The sequence below is a fragment of the Artemia franciscana genome, chromosome 4 (assembly GCF_032884065.1).
Source record: "Artemia franciscana chromosome 4, ASM3288406v1, whole genome shotgun sequence".
Lineage (NCBI taxonomy): Eukaryota > Metazoa > Arthropoda > Branchiopoda > Anostraca > Artemiidae > Artemia > Artemia franciscana.
This window is the reverse complement of record NC_088866.1, coordinates 18,608,484-18,624,198: the sequence shown is the minus strand read 5'-3', so window position 1 is coordinate 18,624,198 and position 15,715 is coordinate 18,608,484. Positions and strand designations below refer to the sequence as shown.

Genomic DNA, 15,715 nt, shown 5'->3' with positions numbered 1-15,715 from the left:
ATAACTTCTGCAACAAAAAAAGAAGCGGTAAGTGGTCCGAACCAGAATGGATTAATACATCACACATGCTATCTTCTACCATAACTTCACTGACGAAAACATTATCAATCAAAGTTGCAGAATGGTCTGTTAATCGGGATGGGATAGAATTTAATGGGAAAAGACCAAATGAAAGCATGACATTAAGGAAATCCAAATTTTTGGCTTGAAGATCTAATAAATCAAAATTAAAACCACCTATGATTACAATTTTATCAAAATTTCGATTTATTTCAGATATTAAAATTTTGAATTCCTCTAGGAAAAAATCTGGACTAGCACCAGGGGGTCTATACACCGATGAAATAAGAAGTGGATTATTATTACTTGTCACTATTTCAATAGCAAAAGTTTCAATCTTACCTTCAATCCATAAAGATAAATCTTCCCTTATTTTAAATTTTACATCATCCTTGATTAGGAATGCTAAACCTCCCCTTCCCATCAATGACCGGTTCTTGGAAATAAGTGTGTAACCTGGAAAATTAAATAACGAAGCAGGACACTGTTCACTAATAAATGATTCACAAATACCTATCACTTGCACCTCACTGTCAAGTTTATTAATTATATAAACTACATCTTCATGTGAAGTAGTTAAATGACAATTCCAGTGGAGAATCTGGAATCCGGACAGCGTAACGGGTGCACTCACATCATCTACTGCAACATATTTACTAAGCCTTGCAGGCTGTTTATCCGAAAATAAGGACAGGCTAACAACATCACTCGACAAAATATTATCCAACGAAAAGCGATTTTTTTCTAACTGTAGTAATCGTGAAAACATTCATAAATAAATTATCCTACTTCCTATTAAAGAACTATTACTACGAAAGAATGTAAATACTGAAGTACACATTTATAACTACTAAAACGAAAAAAAAAAATTCAGATTAGATGTCGTCACAACTCCACAGTCGGCGTGTCCGAGCGTCATTTCCAGATCGAGCAAAAATACGGCCGTGATCGGACCATACGTGGTGGTTACCTAACTATCACGAGCCAGTTGCAGAATTTCTCGTCGCTTCTTAGTTAAACTTTCTGACACAAATATACCAGATTTGGCCAGTTTGCTCTTAGCAGCAAATACCTTTCTAGCCACATCCTTAGACGAAAACTGGGCGAGTACCGGTGCAATCATATCAGGCCACGTAGGATTCGCTGGAAGGGTAAATCTATACACTTTAGTTAGTTCCGAAAAATAAACTTGTACGCCCATCTTGTCCGAGATAATATTGTTAATACACGATTTTACATCAGCACCCGGAGCTTGTTTGACACCACTGAAAATAAGTGAATCCAGCCTATCTTCCTGCTCAATATCGTCAAGTCTACTTTCAATCTTTTTCACTCGCTCTTCGAGTATCATGAAGCTGTTTTTTAGCGATTTTAGTTGCTTTTCGATAAAATCAAATTTTGGCGAGTATTCGACCATCAAAGAATCATATACGTCACATATAATTGATTCAGCTGAGTGCGGGAGTTGATTTTTTATGCGATCAGAAACTTTACGTGAGATTTCATCCCTGAGATTCGCTTTTACAGCTTCCAATTCTTGTTGGGTCTGAGTTAGTCTCATGTTCAGGTCAGAAGATTGGTTGCCTATATCCGGGCTTGGATTTGACGGATGATTTTTCGAAAGATGTCCTGGTTGTTCAGTGCTGTTAGAAACAGTGCCCTTGCGCTTAGCACGATAATTTTCCAAGTATGGCTGGTAGATTTCTGGGTCATTGTCCATTTCATAGAAAGCAAGCTTGGCCTCGTTAGTTTTTTTTTTCAGTGCCCCTGTTCTCTTTAATTTGACATCATGGATGCTTTGGGTAGAGACTGTTTGAAAATCATGCGACCCGTAGCAGAAAACGGTGAATTTTGCTGGACCTTAAGCTTGCTTGACTTCACCAATAATTTTAACTGGCCACAAGGGATAACCATGAAACTTAGCAACCGCAACATCTCCGATTTTCCAAGACGACATCGTAAACTACTAATTAGTAACTCTAATTAACATGAGACAAAGACTTACACGCAAGGGGGGCTTTTTTACGACCCCCCAGCTTCAAATAGTGCCAGATATTATCCAATTAGGTTTGCAGCAGGCTAATCCAAATCAATTTCCTGCATCCGATATGACACAAACAAATTATAACACTGGTTAAACGAGTTTAGGTGTTTTCACTATGAATGGCGGATTGCATGTCACTTTTGCCCCCCTCCCTCCCCTCAAGAACTAGATGGCTAATAGAAAAATATCATTTGTTTGTACTGGTATTGATTGTTATGTTGCTACTCTCAGACCACGACAACTGGGCCATGGAATAAACTATTAAAAAGCTCATTTGTCAATGTCGGGCTATAGTCTTGACAGTTGGTTTGCTAAGTTGTTTCAATCTGCACTACCCCTGGCTAACAAATATATTACTCCGCTTGCCCCAGATTTTGCTTCCTCTATACTCCACGATTTGGGGGGCTCAGGTCAAATCTCAGGTCCAGTGTAAAATCCCTTGGCGAGCGATTGAAATCACGAAGAAGGGAAAAGCTCAAAAAAGCTTAGGAACACCTTACCACTCATCAGTCACTATTCAGTTCTGGAACGAAAAGCTTCGAAGAAGAAAAAGAAAGAAAGAAACAAATTGTTAGATCGGAAAAGGATTTCTTTTCCTAGACTGAAAGGATGTATCTACCGGACGTAAGTAATATCATCTCAGAGTCACCTCATCTCTAAAATATTTCAATGCAGAAAGAAGTCAATGTAAAACATGGCTACTATGAAAAATTCTACCCACAACAACTACTCTCTGGAAACATACATTTCCAAATTTATATCAATGAAGACTTCTTCATAGATTTGTTATCCACATTTACTGATTTAAAATTTGTGGTGAGGAAAAAGTCCGACGTTAAAATTCCCACCGCGACCTCTTGATTATCCCATGAAAACTGTATCCTACACAATTTGTTTAGACAAATATGTGTCTACATAAATGGAAGATTGATGAGAACTAGCAATAATCTATCAAACTATGCAAGTTACTAAAGTACTATAAAAAATCAAGAGGTCTGGCGATGTTCTATGATTGTAGATCGGATGTTGGTACTGATGGTGAAATCACTTTGGTGGTGAGCAAGGATTAATATTTAGTTGGTAAAATAAATCATGAAGCATTCAGTACACCTCAATGGATGCCTCCCAGTAGTAAGATTGAAAAAAAGTTACAACTCGCCACTTGCAGTTTCATTTTGAGAAAAAAATTAATGCAGCACCTGATGCAAATGTCAGTCAGACCTCGACAATACTTCATGTACGAAAACAATAGGTTCCGAGTTCTGTTACCTTGGCTATTGAAAAATTAAGAGAGATTGTAATTAATATCAAACTGTTCGTTCCTCATACGATTACCAATCAACGTCATATTGTCAATGTAAAGGTCTTGCAGCAGTTCTGCATGTGTCAATGGTGAAATTCCTTAAAAACTTGCATTGGCATTTGTAAAAAGTGCCAATACCATATAAACATGGACAAGCTCTCCACACGAATTTGAAATGTTTGAACTCTCCTCTCTTTCATGTAAAGTAAATAGAATTCGTTTCTACAATTTATCCTTTGGTAAATTCTATAAGTATCTATATGAATTGACATTACAATCACTATATCGAGATTCACAACTATTTAAAAGTGGTATAATCGAGACAGTATTCGTAAAAAGTCACGGTATCATTGTATTGGACTTGTCTGGTACTCAAGATATGAGTGTTGTCTGAAAGGGCACTGTATGCTTAGAGTGTACCTTTGTCGGAGCGTTGTTGGAGAGTCACTAAATCTAATTGAAACCTATTGGAAAATTACCCCATACAGTAGGATTCTATTAGACTTGGCACCATGAACACAGATCAAATAATCAATGTATATAACTTTAATCTATACATGCCCAAATGAAAGTCCTATTGCACACCCTCAGATTTCCTTAAATGTATTCATAGTGGTAGCAATACCATCATTATTAATAGTAGTCTGTTGACTCTGCAGACGAGGCATTGGCTAGGCATCTTTCAAACAGTAAAGAATAAAGAATGTTTTCATCCACTGTCTATCATGTGTCTCGTACGCACCTCACATCAAAACTTCCTTGAAAGAAATAGGAAATTTATTGTTCAAAATCGGAAGCAAGCATAAGAATTATCAACCAAAAGGTGTGGTTTCATGCATTACTATATTTTATTTTTCAATGTCGTGACAATACAATGAATTTCTCAATATTTATGCAGACAATCCTCGATGGATTGGCTTCATGCTAGAAAGTTATATTGATTCTAGTGCCCAAAGAATAAAATGTTTTAATTGTTTATGTAAATTTGTTTATCAGTAAAACATATATTTACAGTAAAAAAGTCTTTTGTCTTCATGCTTTACGTTTCTTCTTTGTCAGTTAGGCGGTCATCAATAAGGATAAGTGGTGGTAGATCATTGGGATTCAACGTGTGCAGAGTCGGGGTCATATCTTCCACAGTATAATGGAACTTTTTTATTACATCTCTTTAAGAAGTCAGTGATATTATTATGATTCATATTGTAAAATTAAAATGTTTCAATTTGCTTTTTTGAAGTAATGTCATACACAGCATTCTCATATAAAGAACCATTCTCTGCAACAGCCAAATTGTTCTCAAAACGACGACGCAAAAACCATGCTCTCTTGTTGTTTCAACATTGAAACGTGTTCCAAATTCTTCTTTCCAGAACAACTTAAATCCACAACGAAACCATCTCTTAGAAATTAACTGAAATCACATTTAGTATTTTTTCCAATCATACAAGGGTAAGTATTTTCTCATTTATCGCACTTATCACAGTGACAATTGGAACATAGGTATCGTCTTGCTTGAGAGTTACAAACTTCTTCAAGACAGGAATTTTAACCTTTAGTTTGTAAATTATACCCTCTATGCAATTTACACTGAATGTATAGTCTACACTTTGCGTTATAGTCATCAACACTAGCCCAGTTCTCAAATGATGACCTGCCACCCAATGTATATAAATATAGTGGACATCTCTAGAACAATTTTTTCACTGTTGACTCTAACACCACGAAATAGAAACTTCCTTGCGAACAGTAGGAATGTTCCTTTTACTTTTAGAGCAAAAAAGAGAGGAGTAATCGAGTGACGTTAAGATCAGTCAAATCTATTGAGACCAAAATTTTGTAAGATTATTGACTGTTCTCACGAAAAAATCATTCAGATAGTCTTAAATAAACATAAAACTTGAGTGTTCTCAGGTAGTGTTCAAAAGTAAATCCACAATATCATTCTGTTTTGTTCCGATTAGTAGGTCAATAAATTGCGTAAATATGTTTGGCCCACAATGTAAAAGCCTTATTCAATAATTCAAAGTTGGAAAATCATTTTTCACGAAATTTTCAAGCATTCTTTCAGAGAATATTTTCTTTTCACTGATAACTTCTAAGATTGAACCTTTAAATTCAAGCGTTTTCCCAATGTTGAAAGATTCTGCGTAATTTTTGTTGCTCAAATCCATTCATTTTGTTCTTGACACTCCCACTGCCGATTAAAACTAGAGACTAACCTAACAAAACTAGAGGATGAAGATTCCTTCTACTTTCAGTGCTTATTGTTTCCCTAGAGAAAAAAGTAATCGATCAACTAAAATATATAACCAAAAAACAAATCATCATAATTCATTTTTATTGTCAGAAATATAATAATGGAAAAATAAACTTTCACTCTTTTTCCACGAGATGCGTCAATCCGTTGTCTTCAATGTGCTTCATGATTACATTCTATCATATTATGGGCATGATATTCAGTTTTGCAACGAAACATAATTGTTCTTTCAACTTAAATGTACTCAGTGATATAAAGTATCTACCGAACATCTCATTCCACTTAAATGTTAGTCGACAATCCTTTCCAGTTTATACTGCTACATTGGGGGCCCTTGTTTTCTTCTCATCACTGTCAATTCCTTCAAGTTGCAACAGTTTAAAACCACTCATTTTAAAATATTAGAATGTTTCCCGAACTTGAATCTATACAAACTAATATAATGTCTATATGGAACTTTGATACTAAGTAACTCCCAATCAATCCTTTATACCAATTATCACCTGATTCTCTCCAGATAGGTGTTGTGCGCTTCCAAGAAACTTTCTTACCATCAGAAGCTGAGATAACGCCATATGTGTGGCAGGAACGGGGGTATATGTTTGTTGTCGGAATATTGGGGTATGTGTGCGGCCAGAATATTAGGGTTCGCGTGCGGCCGCAATATTTGGGGTATGTGTGCACCGAATAGAATTTTTTTCTTTATCCTTCAACAATTCCCGTGTTTGAATTTGTTTCCTTTTGTGGGTTGTTTATCTTTTGTATAACCAGACTCTTGATTATGTAAACCAACAAAAATATATTAACTCGTTCAAAGTCATCAGAGGTTTAAATAAAACAGTTCATGGTAACAAACTATAAGTAAGGAACGAGTCGGCAATATATTCAAGTAAATTATAAATTTATGCAATATAATAAGTTTAATTTAAAATAAGTTTAATCTACGAACCAAAATTCAAACGAACACGAAAGAGCTTAAAACGCACAAGAATTATTCCATAGGTAGGAGGGAAGCTGGCCCTCCCTCAACCCACTGTCTTTACTCTGAAGTCTCACTTCTGTCCTGATTCTTGAAGAAAGACTTTTCAAACACAAGGGCCGTGGATTTTGAGACATTTTTAAAGAACTTTGAGACTTCAGTCTAAAGAACGACGGTTGAGGAAGGGTAGTGACTCTCCCTACCAAATAGATATATTTTATATTCGTTTTAATTTTTAATGCTGTTCCTTAATTTCGTTTGGGAAACTTATCTTTTTTATATTTAATAATAACAAGTTCTCACTGAAGATTCTTACAAACCTCATTTAAGCTCTCCTTCAAAATACAGCGTGTGGAGTATACCCATTGGTTTCTTGGGCTGACTCGTTTCATATTATTTAGTATATGTCTGTTATCTCTTTGGTTCCTTTTCGTAGGTTATACACATCGCAAGAAATCCTAAAGATCTGTGTGTCTCCTATTATCATTTTGCAAGAATGAACAAACACTTTGGCTTTGTAGGAAGTTTCAATGATTTCTTTGATTGTTTCATCAAGGGCGAAGGTAATTTTCCATAATTCTCATACAAGACAAGCCTTTCAAATATCCAACTATCAAATATACTTTAGTCGACTACTGAGGGAGGGCTGAATTTATGTGGTTCTAAGCGTTTGCCCCCCAGTGTTTTTCCTCCCCCCGAAGTTTACAACTTGGAAAATATTCCCCCAAAGAAATCCCTCCAACCCCCGGAAAATACCCTCTCCCTCCTGAGGAACACTTGCCCTGGAAAATACCCCCCGGAAATACCCTCCGTGAAGAATATCCCCGTGGAAAATACCCCTCGGTTAATACCTTCCATGGAAAATAAGGCTTCCAAAATTTGAGAATTTTATTTAAGCTTTGTCTTTGTTTCCAAAGGGGTAAGGAATTTTAGTACTTGTGTATTATGCGCCACTCACTCAAGCTTACGCTGTGTAAAACTCAAGAACAAACTGGTTTTTTTGTTAGTTTCTTTCAACTTAGCGTGAGACAAGACAAAGACAAGTGACAGAATAGATGGGAAATATATAGTTCAGTCCATATATCTGCACACAAGGGAGGGGGGAGGTAAAGTATTTGAACAGTTCAAAGTCAGAAAACAATTCTTAATGTTTCATACAGAGAGAGTCGGATTGCCCAGTATTATTTAAAAATGATCAGAAATTAAATCTAAAAAAAAACAAGTTTTTTCCAGCAAGTTTTGTAAGGAGCAACATGAAAACTTAAAACGAACGGAAATAATTACGTATATGAAAAGGGTTGCCTCCTCCTCAAGACTTTGCTCTTTAAACTAAAGTTTTTTCTTAGAATTTTTAACAAAGCTTATTATCATAGGCGATAGAGTTTATTATCATAGAGCGATGTGGACATAATGTAATTTTTTTTTACATCTGGGCACTTTGTATCGAAGAAGCTGTCGTAGAAACTTTTAAAAGGGCTCATTCGCTTGGAAATTGAAGTGCCCTTTTCAATAGTCGAAAGTGATTGGGGGGCAACTAACCCCTCTGCTTCGCCCACCAATTCCCCAAACACATTCAATCAAAATTTTGAGATAGTCATTTTGTTAAGCATATTTGAAAAATCCGGAAATTATGTCTTTGAGGATGACAGTCTCCCCCATCCACAGCCCTCAGGGCAAGGCTTGTAAGTTATGCCCTGGTGGAATTTAAAGCTTATATAAAATGGTGATAGTATAAGCTTTGGAGGGGGTTCATTGGATTGCTAATCAGAAGTTTTAGTGCCCTTTTTGAAATTTAAAGTGATAAGAGGGTGGATACCCCCCCTCCCCATACACACATATCTCGTACTTTCCCGAAATGTATCTGATAGAAATTCTGAGATGGCACTTTGTTGTCCCAGAAACTTTGAAAAGAGCTCATTCGATTAAAAATAGAAAGGACTAGTGCCCTTTTTAATAGTCAAAAGTTTTGGAGGGCAACTAATCCCCTCCTACACCCACCCTTTCCCCAAAAGCATTTAATAGAAATTTTGAGACAGCCATCAACGTAATTGAAAGGTCCAAAAATTATGTCTTTGAGGATGACAACCTACCCCCCATAGTTCTCAGGGCAAGGGCAATAAGTTATGCCCTGGGGGCATATAAGGTATATATAGAAAGGGTGATTGCAAAACTCCGGAATGGGCTCATTTGATTGGAAATCAGATGTTCTAGTGCCCCTTTAAAGATATAGAGTGATGAGAGGGTGGATACTCCCCTCCCTAAACACCTCGTATTTTCCCGAAATACATCTGATAGAAATTTTGAGATGGCCGTTTGTTGCCGTAGAAACTTAAAGATGAGCTCATTCCATTGGAAATCGAAAGGACTTGTGCTCTTTTCAATAAGCCTCATGTTTTTTCTGAAATGCATCATAAGGGGTAGTGCCCTTTTTAATAGTTGAAAGTTATTGGAGGGGAATTAACACCCCTCCCACGCCAACCATTTCCGCAAACCCATACAATCCAAATTTTTAGATAGCCATTTTGTTTAATGTAATTGAATGGTCCAGAATTTATATGTTTGAGGATGATAACCCCCCTCCTCTTAGAGCCTTTAGGGCAAGGGTTGTAACTTATGCCATGGGGGCATATAAAGATATCGAGTAAAATGGTTCCGTGTAAGGGTAATCCCCGTATGACCACTACAACGCTAAAACTAGATTTAAAAGGTTGACTGTGGCCTATCTAACAGAACATATATCTAGCATGTCTAACAGAAATCAATCACAGTCATACGTATATCGATTGTTATTATATCCCCATCTAAAAGGGCTAGCAACCGAAATTGTAAAAGCTGGAATTTTGATAGCAATTAGTATGCCAAGAAATTATCTTTTTTATGCTGATTCCAAATATATACTATTCATTAAGTTTAGTGTTGCCCATCAACAGGTACGAGTCTAAAAAAAGTTGCCTGACACAGTGATCCTTCTGAAAATCACATCGTTAGGTTCAGCATATAAAAAAATCTACTGTATTGGTTTCAAGATTATATCATGCAAAAATGTGGAATAAGTACTGTGAAAGATTAACTTTACATATCTACTGGCACAGAAGTAGAAAAGTTGGATCGCGCATCATGATCCTCAAGAGGAAATTCCTTGCGGATTGGGGGTGGCAAGTGCTGCCTAGAACTTTGTTTTCAGTAACTTTAAATGGTAATATATCTCATTTTCTGTTTATATGCAATGTCTAATGTCTTCTAGTTTTCTGGGAGGGGCTTAGTCCCCCTACTGTCGTCCATGAATAAGATTCCTTTACATAACGTTTGTTCGAAGAATTCATCTTCAAAATTGTCACTAAAATCTTATAGTCCGTCTTATTCAAAATGAACGGCCCTTGTTTTAGAACAGTTGTTCCTAAAGAATTGAGATAGTCAGTAATGAGCGGGGGACAAACCCCCTTATATACGAAATAGTTTCTCTCATCTGAGAAAACCTTTTTCTATTAATTCCACATGGTCTTGCCAAAAAAATTGAAAAATGACTGGACATTTTTCTTTCAGTCCCTTTTGGTCCATTCTGGGAGAATATTCTTTCATTTTGGAGACAACGTGACCATCCAAATCTTTTATTCATTACATATGAGGAACTTCAAGACAATTTAGAGCGAAGTATTTCAAAAGTTGGAGAATTTCTTGGAAGAGAGCTAACTGGTAAGTGACTGTGCTTTGATTTTTTGGTGAAAAAAAAATTCTTTGATCTCTATTTGAGTTCAGTGATTTTTCTCAACATCAAAATTTAATTAACTATTAAGAGCATGGTTTGGACAGAAACAACTTATTTGTGATGTTTGAATCACGAAAATGTCGAAGAAAAACTTACGAATTTTGCTTTCTCTCAGTTCTGAATAAAAGGAGTTGTAACGTGAAACAGTCAGTCCATAAATACTAAGAAATTCCCTTCGGAAAAATGTGTGCAACAATTCACAAAAAATACATGGCATTTCCGCTGAATCAAGCAGTTCCATTGCAACTGAACCTCGTGCAACGGAGCCCACGCAGCTGAACGCTCATGTATCCGGCCCTAGGCGTAACTGAACCCCCATGTAACTTAACCCCTGAGCGAACATGAGTAGCCATCAAAGGTTTTCGAAATTGTGTTTTAATTCCCCCACTCCATAAGGGTGGGTGTCATTTCCTGGTCAATCTTATGTGGAATTAAATAAAAAACAAGTTTTTCAGTTGAAAGTAAGAAGAGCATTGCAAATTAAAACAAATAGAAATTATTACATATATGAGGGTAGTTGCTTCTTCCTCAAAACATCCCTCTTTACGCTAAAGTTTTTGAGTTCTTCAAAAAAAAAACTTATTGTTCGAACCAAATGAACCTTGTGTTTCACGAGTTATTCTTAAAGAATTGAAAAAAAAAAATCAAACTTTAGCCTATAGAGCGAGGTGTTGAAGAGGGAGACTCCCTCGGATAGATAATAATTTTTGTTCGCTAAATTTTGATGTTGCTCCTTACTTTCAGTTGAAAAAACTTGTTTTTTTATTTAGTTTCTGGTCACTTTTTAAGATAATGCCAGGAAGTCCGGACCAACCTCCCCAGCAAAATTCCTAAAACGGATATATCCACTAGACAATTAAATCCTGGTGGAAATTTACCACGGACAATTACCCTTAACACCTAAACGTGTAAAAATAAGTCGGTAAAGATAAAGCAGGACATAAGAAGAACTAAGTAAAGGAATTCTGGCAAATATCCTCTGCAAAATTCACTCCCTGGAAACTTCCCTCCCCATGGAAAATTCTGCTCCTTGCTTTCTGCTGAAAAAGTTCTTATTTTTTATTTATTTTCTATTAGTTTTTGAAATAATACCAGGAAATCTGACCCACCTCCCCGTAAAAATCCTTTCCCACCGATACCGAACCTAACCTCTAGGCAATTCAATGCTGGTGGAAATTTACCACAGACAATAACCCTTAACACTCCACGCGTAAAATTGAGTTGGCAAAGAGAGTCAAAAGAGAATATAAGAAGAATTTCGTGTCGGAATTCTGGCAAACTTCCCCCGAAAAATTCACTCCCTGGAAACTTCTCCCTCCTTATGGACAATTTTCCCCGAGGAAAATCTCCCCAACGGAAAATTCTTTCCCAGCTCCCCACCCCCAAATGTATAGATACTTCCCAGTAATAAATACTATACGTAAACAATTGGCAAATTTTATACTTTCAAGACCTTTCTCCTGGGGCTTTGGAGGGGTCTCTTTATCTGCAAAGGCATAGTTATTCGGCCTTTCAACTAGGCTGAACAAAATCGTTATCTCAAAATTTTGATCAGATTATTTTATGAAAAAAGGGCACTTAAAAAGGGCACTAGAACTTTTAATTTTAGTTCGAATGAGCCTTATCCCGATATTATTGGGCCATGTGTCCATATGATCACACTGGGAAAAAATAAATAAAACGCATCCGTGATCCTTCTTCGGGCAAAAAATGCAAAATTTCACATTGTTGCAGATAGGAGCATGAAACCTCTACAACAAGATTCTTTCATACACTGAATCTGATGGTCTGATTTTCATAAAGACTCTGTGACTCTTAGAGGGTGTTTCACCTTTTCGAAAATCGGGCAAATTCTCAGGCTGGTAGTCTTTGATGGGTAATACTAAACTTATTAAAACATATATTCAGAATCGCCAGAATGAGTGAATTCTTTTGAAATATCTTTTGGTATTAAAATTTTGTTTTTTAGAGTTTTGGTTACTATTGAGATGGGTCACTCCTTACTTACAGTTTGTTACCACGAACTGTTCGATGGAATTCGGAATTTGTGGAATTACATAACTCCATAAGTTAAACTGAAACAGCTCAGGGAACCGGCTGTAAAATCAGGGTTTTCACTTGCCCCATAGCAATTCCTTGCCCTAGTATTAATTGAAAAGCTCATAGTTTGCAATTAAACTAAAAAAAATAGTCCATGGAACTAAAATTTTCGTCCCATATTCATGAAAGTTTCTGTCTATTATGAAAGTTCTGGGGTTACCCAAGTGGGTAATATAAGATAGAAACTGTAGGTGAAGTGACAGCCAAGCTTAAAATCAGCACTAGTTCAAACTTATTCTTAAGCTTTGAGTTGAGTCATGTCAAACAGGGCTTGATTTAAATGGAAATCAAGTTATATAGGGCTGGGTTAAACAGGAGGTGTGATTTAAACGAGGTTTCAGCTAAACGAGAGTTTAGTTAAATGGAGCTGATTTGAGGTGCACGGGGGTTCAGTTGAACGAGAGTTGAATTACTAGGGGGTTCAGTTGGACCAAGGTTCAGCTGTACGATGGTTTGGTTCCATGGGTTTAGTTGCACAGTGTTCAGTTAAACACACGCCTTTTACCGTAACACCAGATTTCTATTACCTTTAAAGAAGGTTTTTCGGATTTTATAGCCTATTTATATCTCCCTTAATTAACAATCATTCTGCACAAATTTCCATATTTCGAGCTTGATTTCTCTAGCTTAGTTTCCTGTACAAACGAAACGATGCACAGACATGCTTGATTTTATATGTATAAAGAGATAAAATGAGAAAGTCCAATGTTAAAAAAGGAATAACGATCTAGAACGGTCCAAGTGACGTCGGATCGATATGTAGGGAATCAAAGCAAAAAATTATTGTGAATACTGATATCCCATAAAAAGCTGTCCTTAATGCACTGATTTTACTGTTGTTGTTGGTTTCGCCCATTATACAAATGTCTTAAGGGGTCAGATCCAGACCCATCGTGAAATCAGAACCAAGTTTTCAGCATGAAACGAAGGTGCACACGCTGTCCACAACTGTAGCTCATAGATCTAAACTACTACAACATTTAGTATAGCCATGGCACCAAATCTCTGTTTTCTATAACTTTTTCAAGTGAGTAACTTTTGACTAGGACGTTCTTCGAGAATTAAGACTTTTGAACAAAGCTCACTTTAGACCTACTGTACATGTAGAGTCAAAACCTATATATTTATAGGGACTCGAAGCTTGAAGACGGCCGTGTCTCTTATTCTAGGGATAATCAGAACTCTTACACTATTTCAACTCATCCCAGAATAGACATGCCAACATCATATTTCGTCTATCTAGGCTTTGCCATTTGGCTGATCTTTTACACATATACCGGCCTATCATCGCTCTAGCATATAATTGATCAGCTTCAGGATTTGGATCCCTTCAACTATATAACTCAGGATTCTACATGAACAATCATTTTAAAGCGAATTTTTTCCAACAAGTCTAATCACCCTACATCATCTGAAACCTACAGCGCTTGATAAAGCGGTAAAAAGTAGAACTTTGGTGCTAAGATGGTGTTGAATTTTGTTGCCCCTATTTATCGATTAAGGGAGAGCTGGTTCCGTAGAGTTTATGACGTTAGACTTCCACCAAAAGGTAATGAACTGTCTCAAAGAATATTCAGTAACCTTTTTTTTTCAGATAATATTTTCTAAGTGTTCTTACCAGGTTTTGATTTGACATTTTCAAGGTAAACGAGATAGCCTGCTTTTTATGTTTTGAATTAAGTAAAAGGAATGTGGTAATGGTCTTTAAGGCCTTGGGTCTTATGCGGGTCTTGATCTGGGCTTATTCGCTCGAATTACCGTTATTTGAGAAAGAAAAACAATCTTTTCTTTTTTTTAGTTGACCAAATTGCCGATATTGCATCTCGTGTGACCTTTGACGCTATGAGCACAAATCCATTGGTGAATCACTCTCACTGGGATAAACTTGGACTAAGGGTGTCAACAGAAGCAACTTTTTTTCGCAAAGGAAAAGTAGGCGATTGGATGGAACATTTTAGTGAAGAACAAAACGAAATAATGAATCGATGGATTGAAGTGAAAAGCGCTGATACTGGATTGAAATTTCAGTATACTTTATAAGAAAGAACTTTGTGATGTTTTTCAATGCCAATGATAAGAAGAGAATAAATTATTCTAAAGCTCACGTTTATAAGAAATTGTAGCTAAATTGGCTAGTTCTTTGGGAGTTTTTTTTTTCTTTTTTTTCAGTTTCACGCTAGACATTATTTTCTTTTGAAATTTATACACGGCGTCATAAAAAAAAAAATAATCAGTGGCAAAAGTGGTGCAATTTTATTTGATGGATTAAGCATGCTACGTCCCCCATAATTTCAAAGATAGTATAATGTGAATATGTGGCTTCATTCCCCCTTCCCACACCAAGTCGAAACCCCTTTGGCTCTTCCGAATAAAAAATACCAATTTCTCTGCTTCTAACTATCTGAATGTCGGAAGAAAACACTTGTCACCGGAAAAACAGTTTTCTTTTCTTTCTTTTTTAAAGGTAAACTATGCAAGGGCTTTGATCCAATTTGGTACACCCACTGAAAGTGTACTGGCGTGATTGACAAGACCATATAAGTTTATTCATAAAGGAGGGCAAATGTCATTAAGGCATCTTTTTCTATATAATTTATATTCTTTTCGAACATTCGAAATTGTATGGTTTGGATTTGATATCAAATAATTAGGAGAGGCACTTGTACCTCTTGACCTTGGGGTCCCATAGTCATTAAATAATAATAATCATTATTGAAAATGTGTGGGGGCCACCAGCTACAAACATTTGTAAATGTGGAGACCAAACTTAGACATATATTATCGTTCGGCACTGTTCGGGCCCTATTGTAGAAAGCACTATTTAGAACAATTTAAGAGCTCCCACAAAATTCCCGTCCTCTTACTGATTAATGTCTTAAAGCTACAATTTCGCACACCTACAATTACGCGCTTTAGTAAAGTAAGTCGGACGCATTTTATAATATGAACCGAATTTTAATTAATCAGAAAGCGTGTCATAAAACCAGCTTCATTCAACCCAAATAAAAAAAATTCATATAATAACACATCCTCCATGGAATCATGAGTAGATCAATATAATAAATTGAGCTTTTAGCATCCTTTCGTGCTTTTTCATTAGATCGAGCATCTATTTTTCTGTCAATTTGTTTACAGCTAGGGCGACCCTAGCTGTAGTAAAGTGCGTTTTCAATTCAGCCACTTTCTGCCATAAAACAACAATTTTG

General features: G+C 36.3%; 1 protein-coding gene across 1 annotated transcript in view; it reads left to right on the top strand.

Moving 5' to 3' along the window:
- Nucleotides 1–14,613, top strand: part of LOC136026098 (sulfotransferase 1C4-like) — a 51,644-nt gene extending 37,031 nt beyond the window's left edge. The window contains exons 4-6 of the mRNA XM_065702379.1: nucleotides 7,080–7,206; nucleotides 10,187–10,336; nucleotides 14,308–14,613. Coding sequence (XP_065558451.1) covers nucleotides 7,080–7,206; nucleotides 10,187–10,336; nucleotides 14,308–14,549 — 519 coding nt within the window. The 3' untranslated portion in view covers nucleotides 14,550–14,613. The remainder of the gene's footprint in view (nucleotides 1–7,079; nucleotides 7,207–10,186; nucleotides 10,337–14,307) is intronic.
- The last annotated feature ends 1,102 nt before the right edge of the window (nucleotides 14,614–15,715 follow it).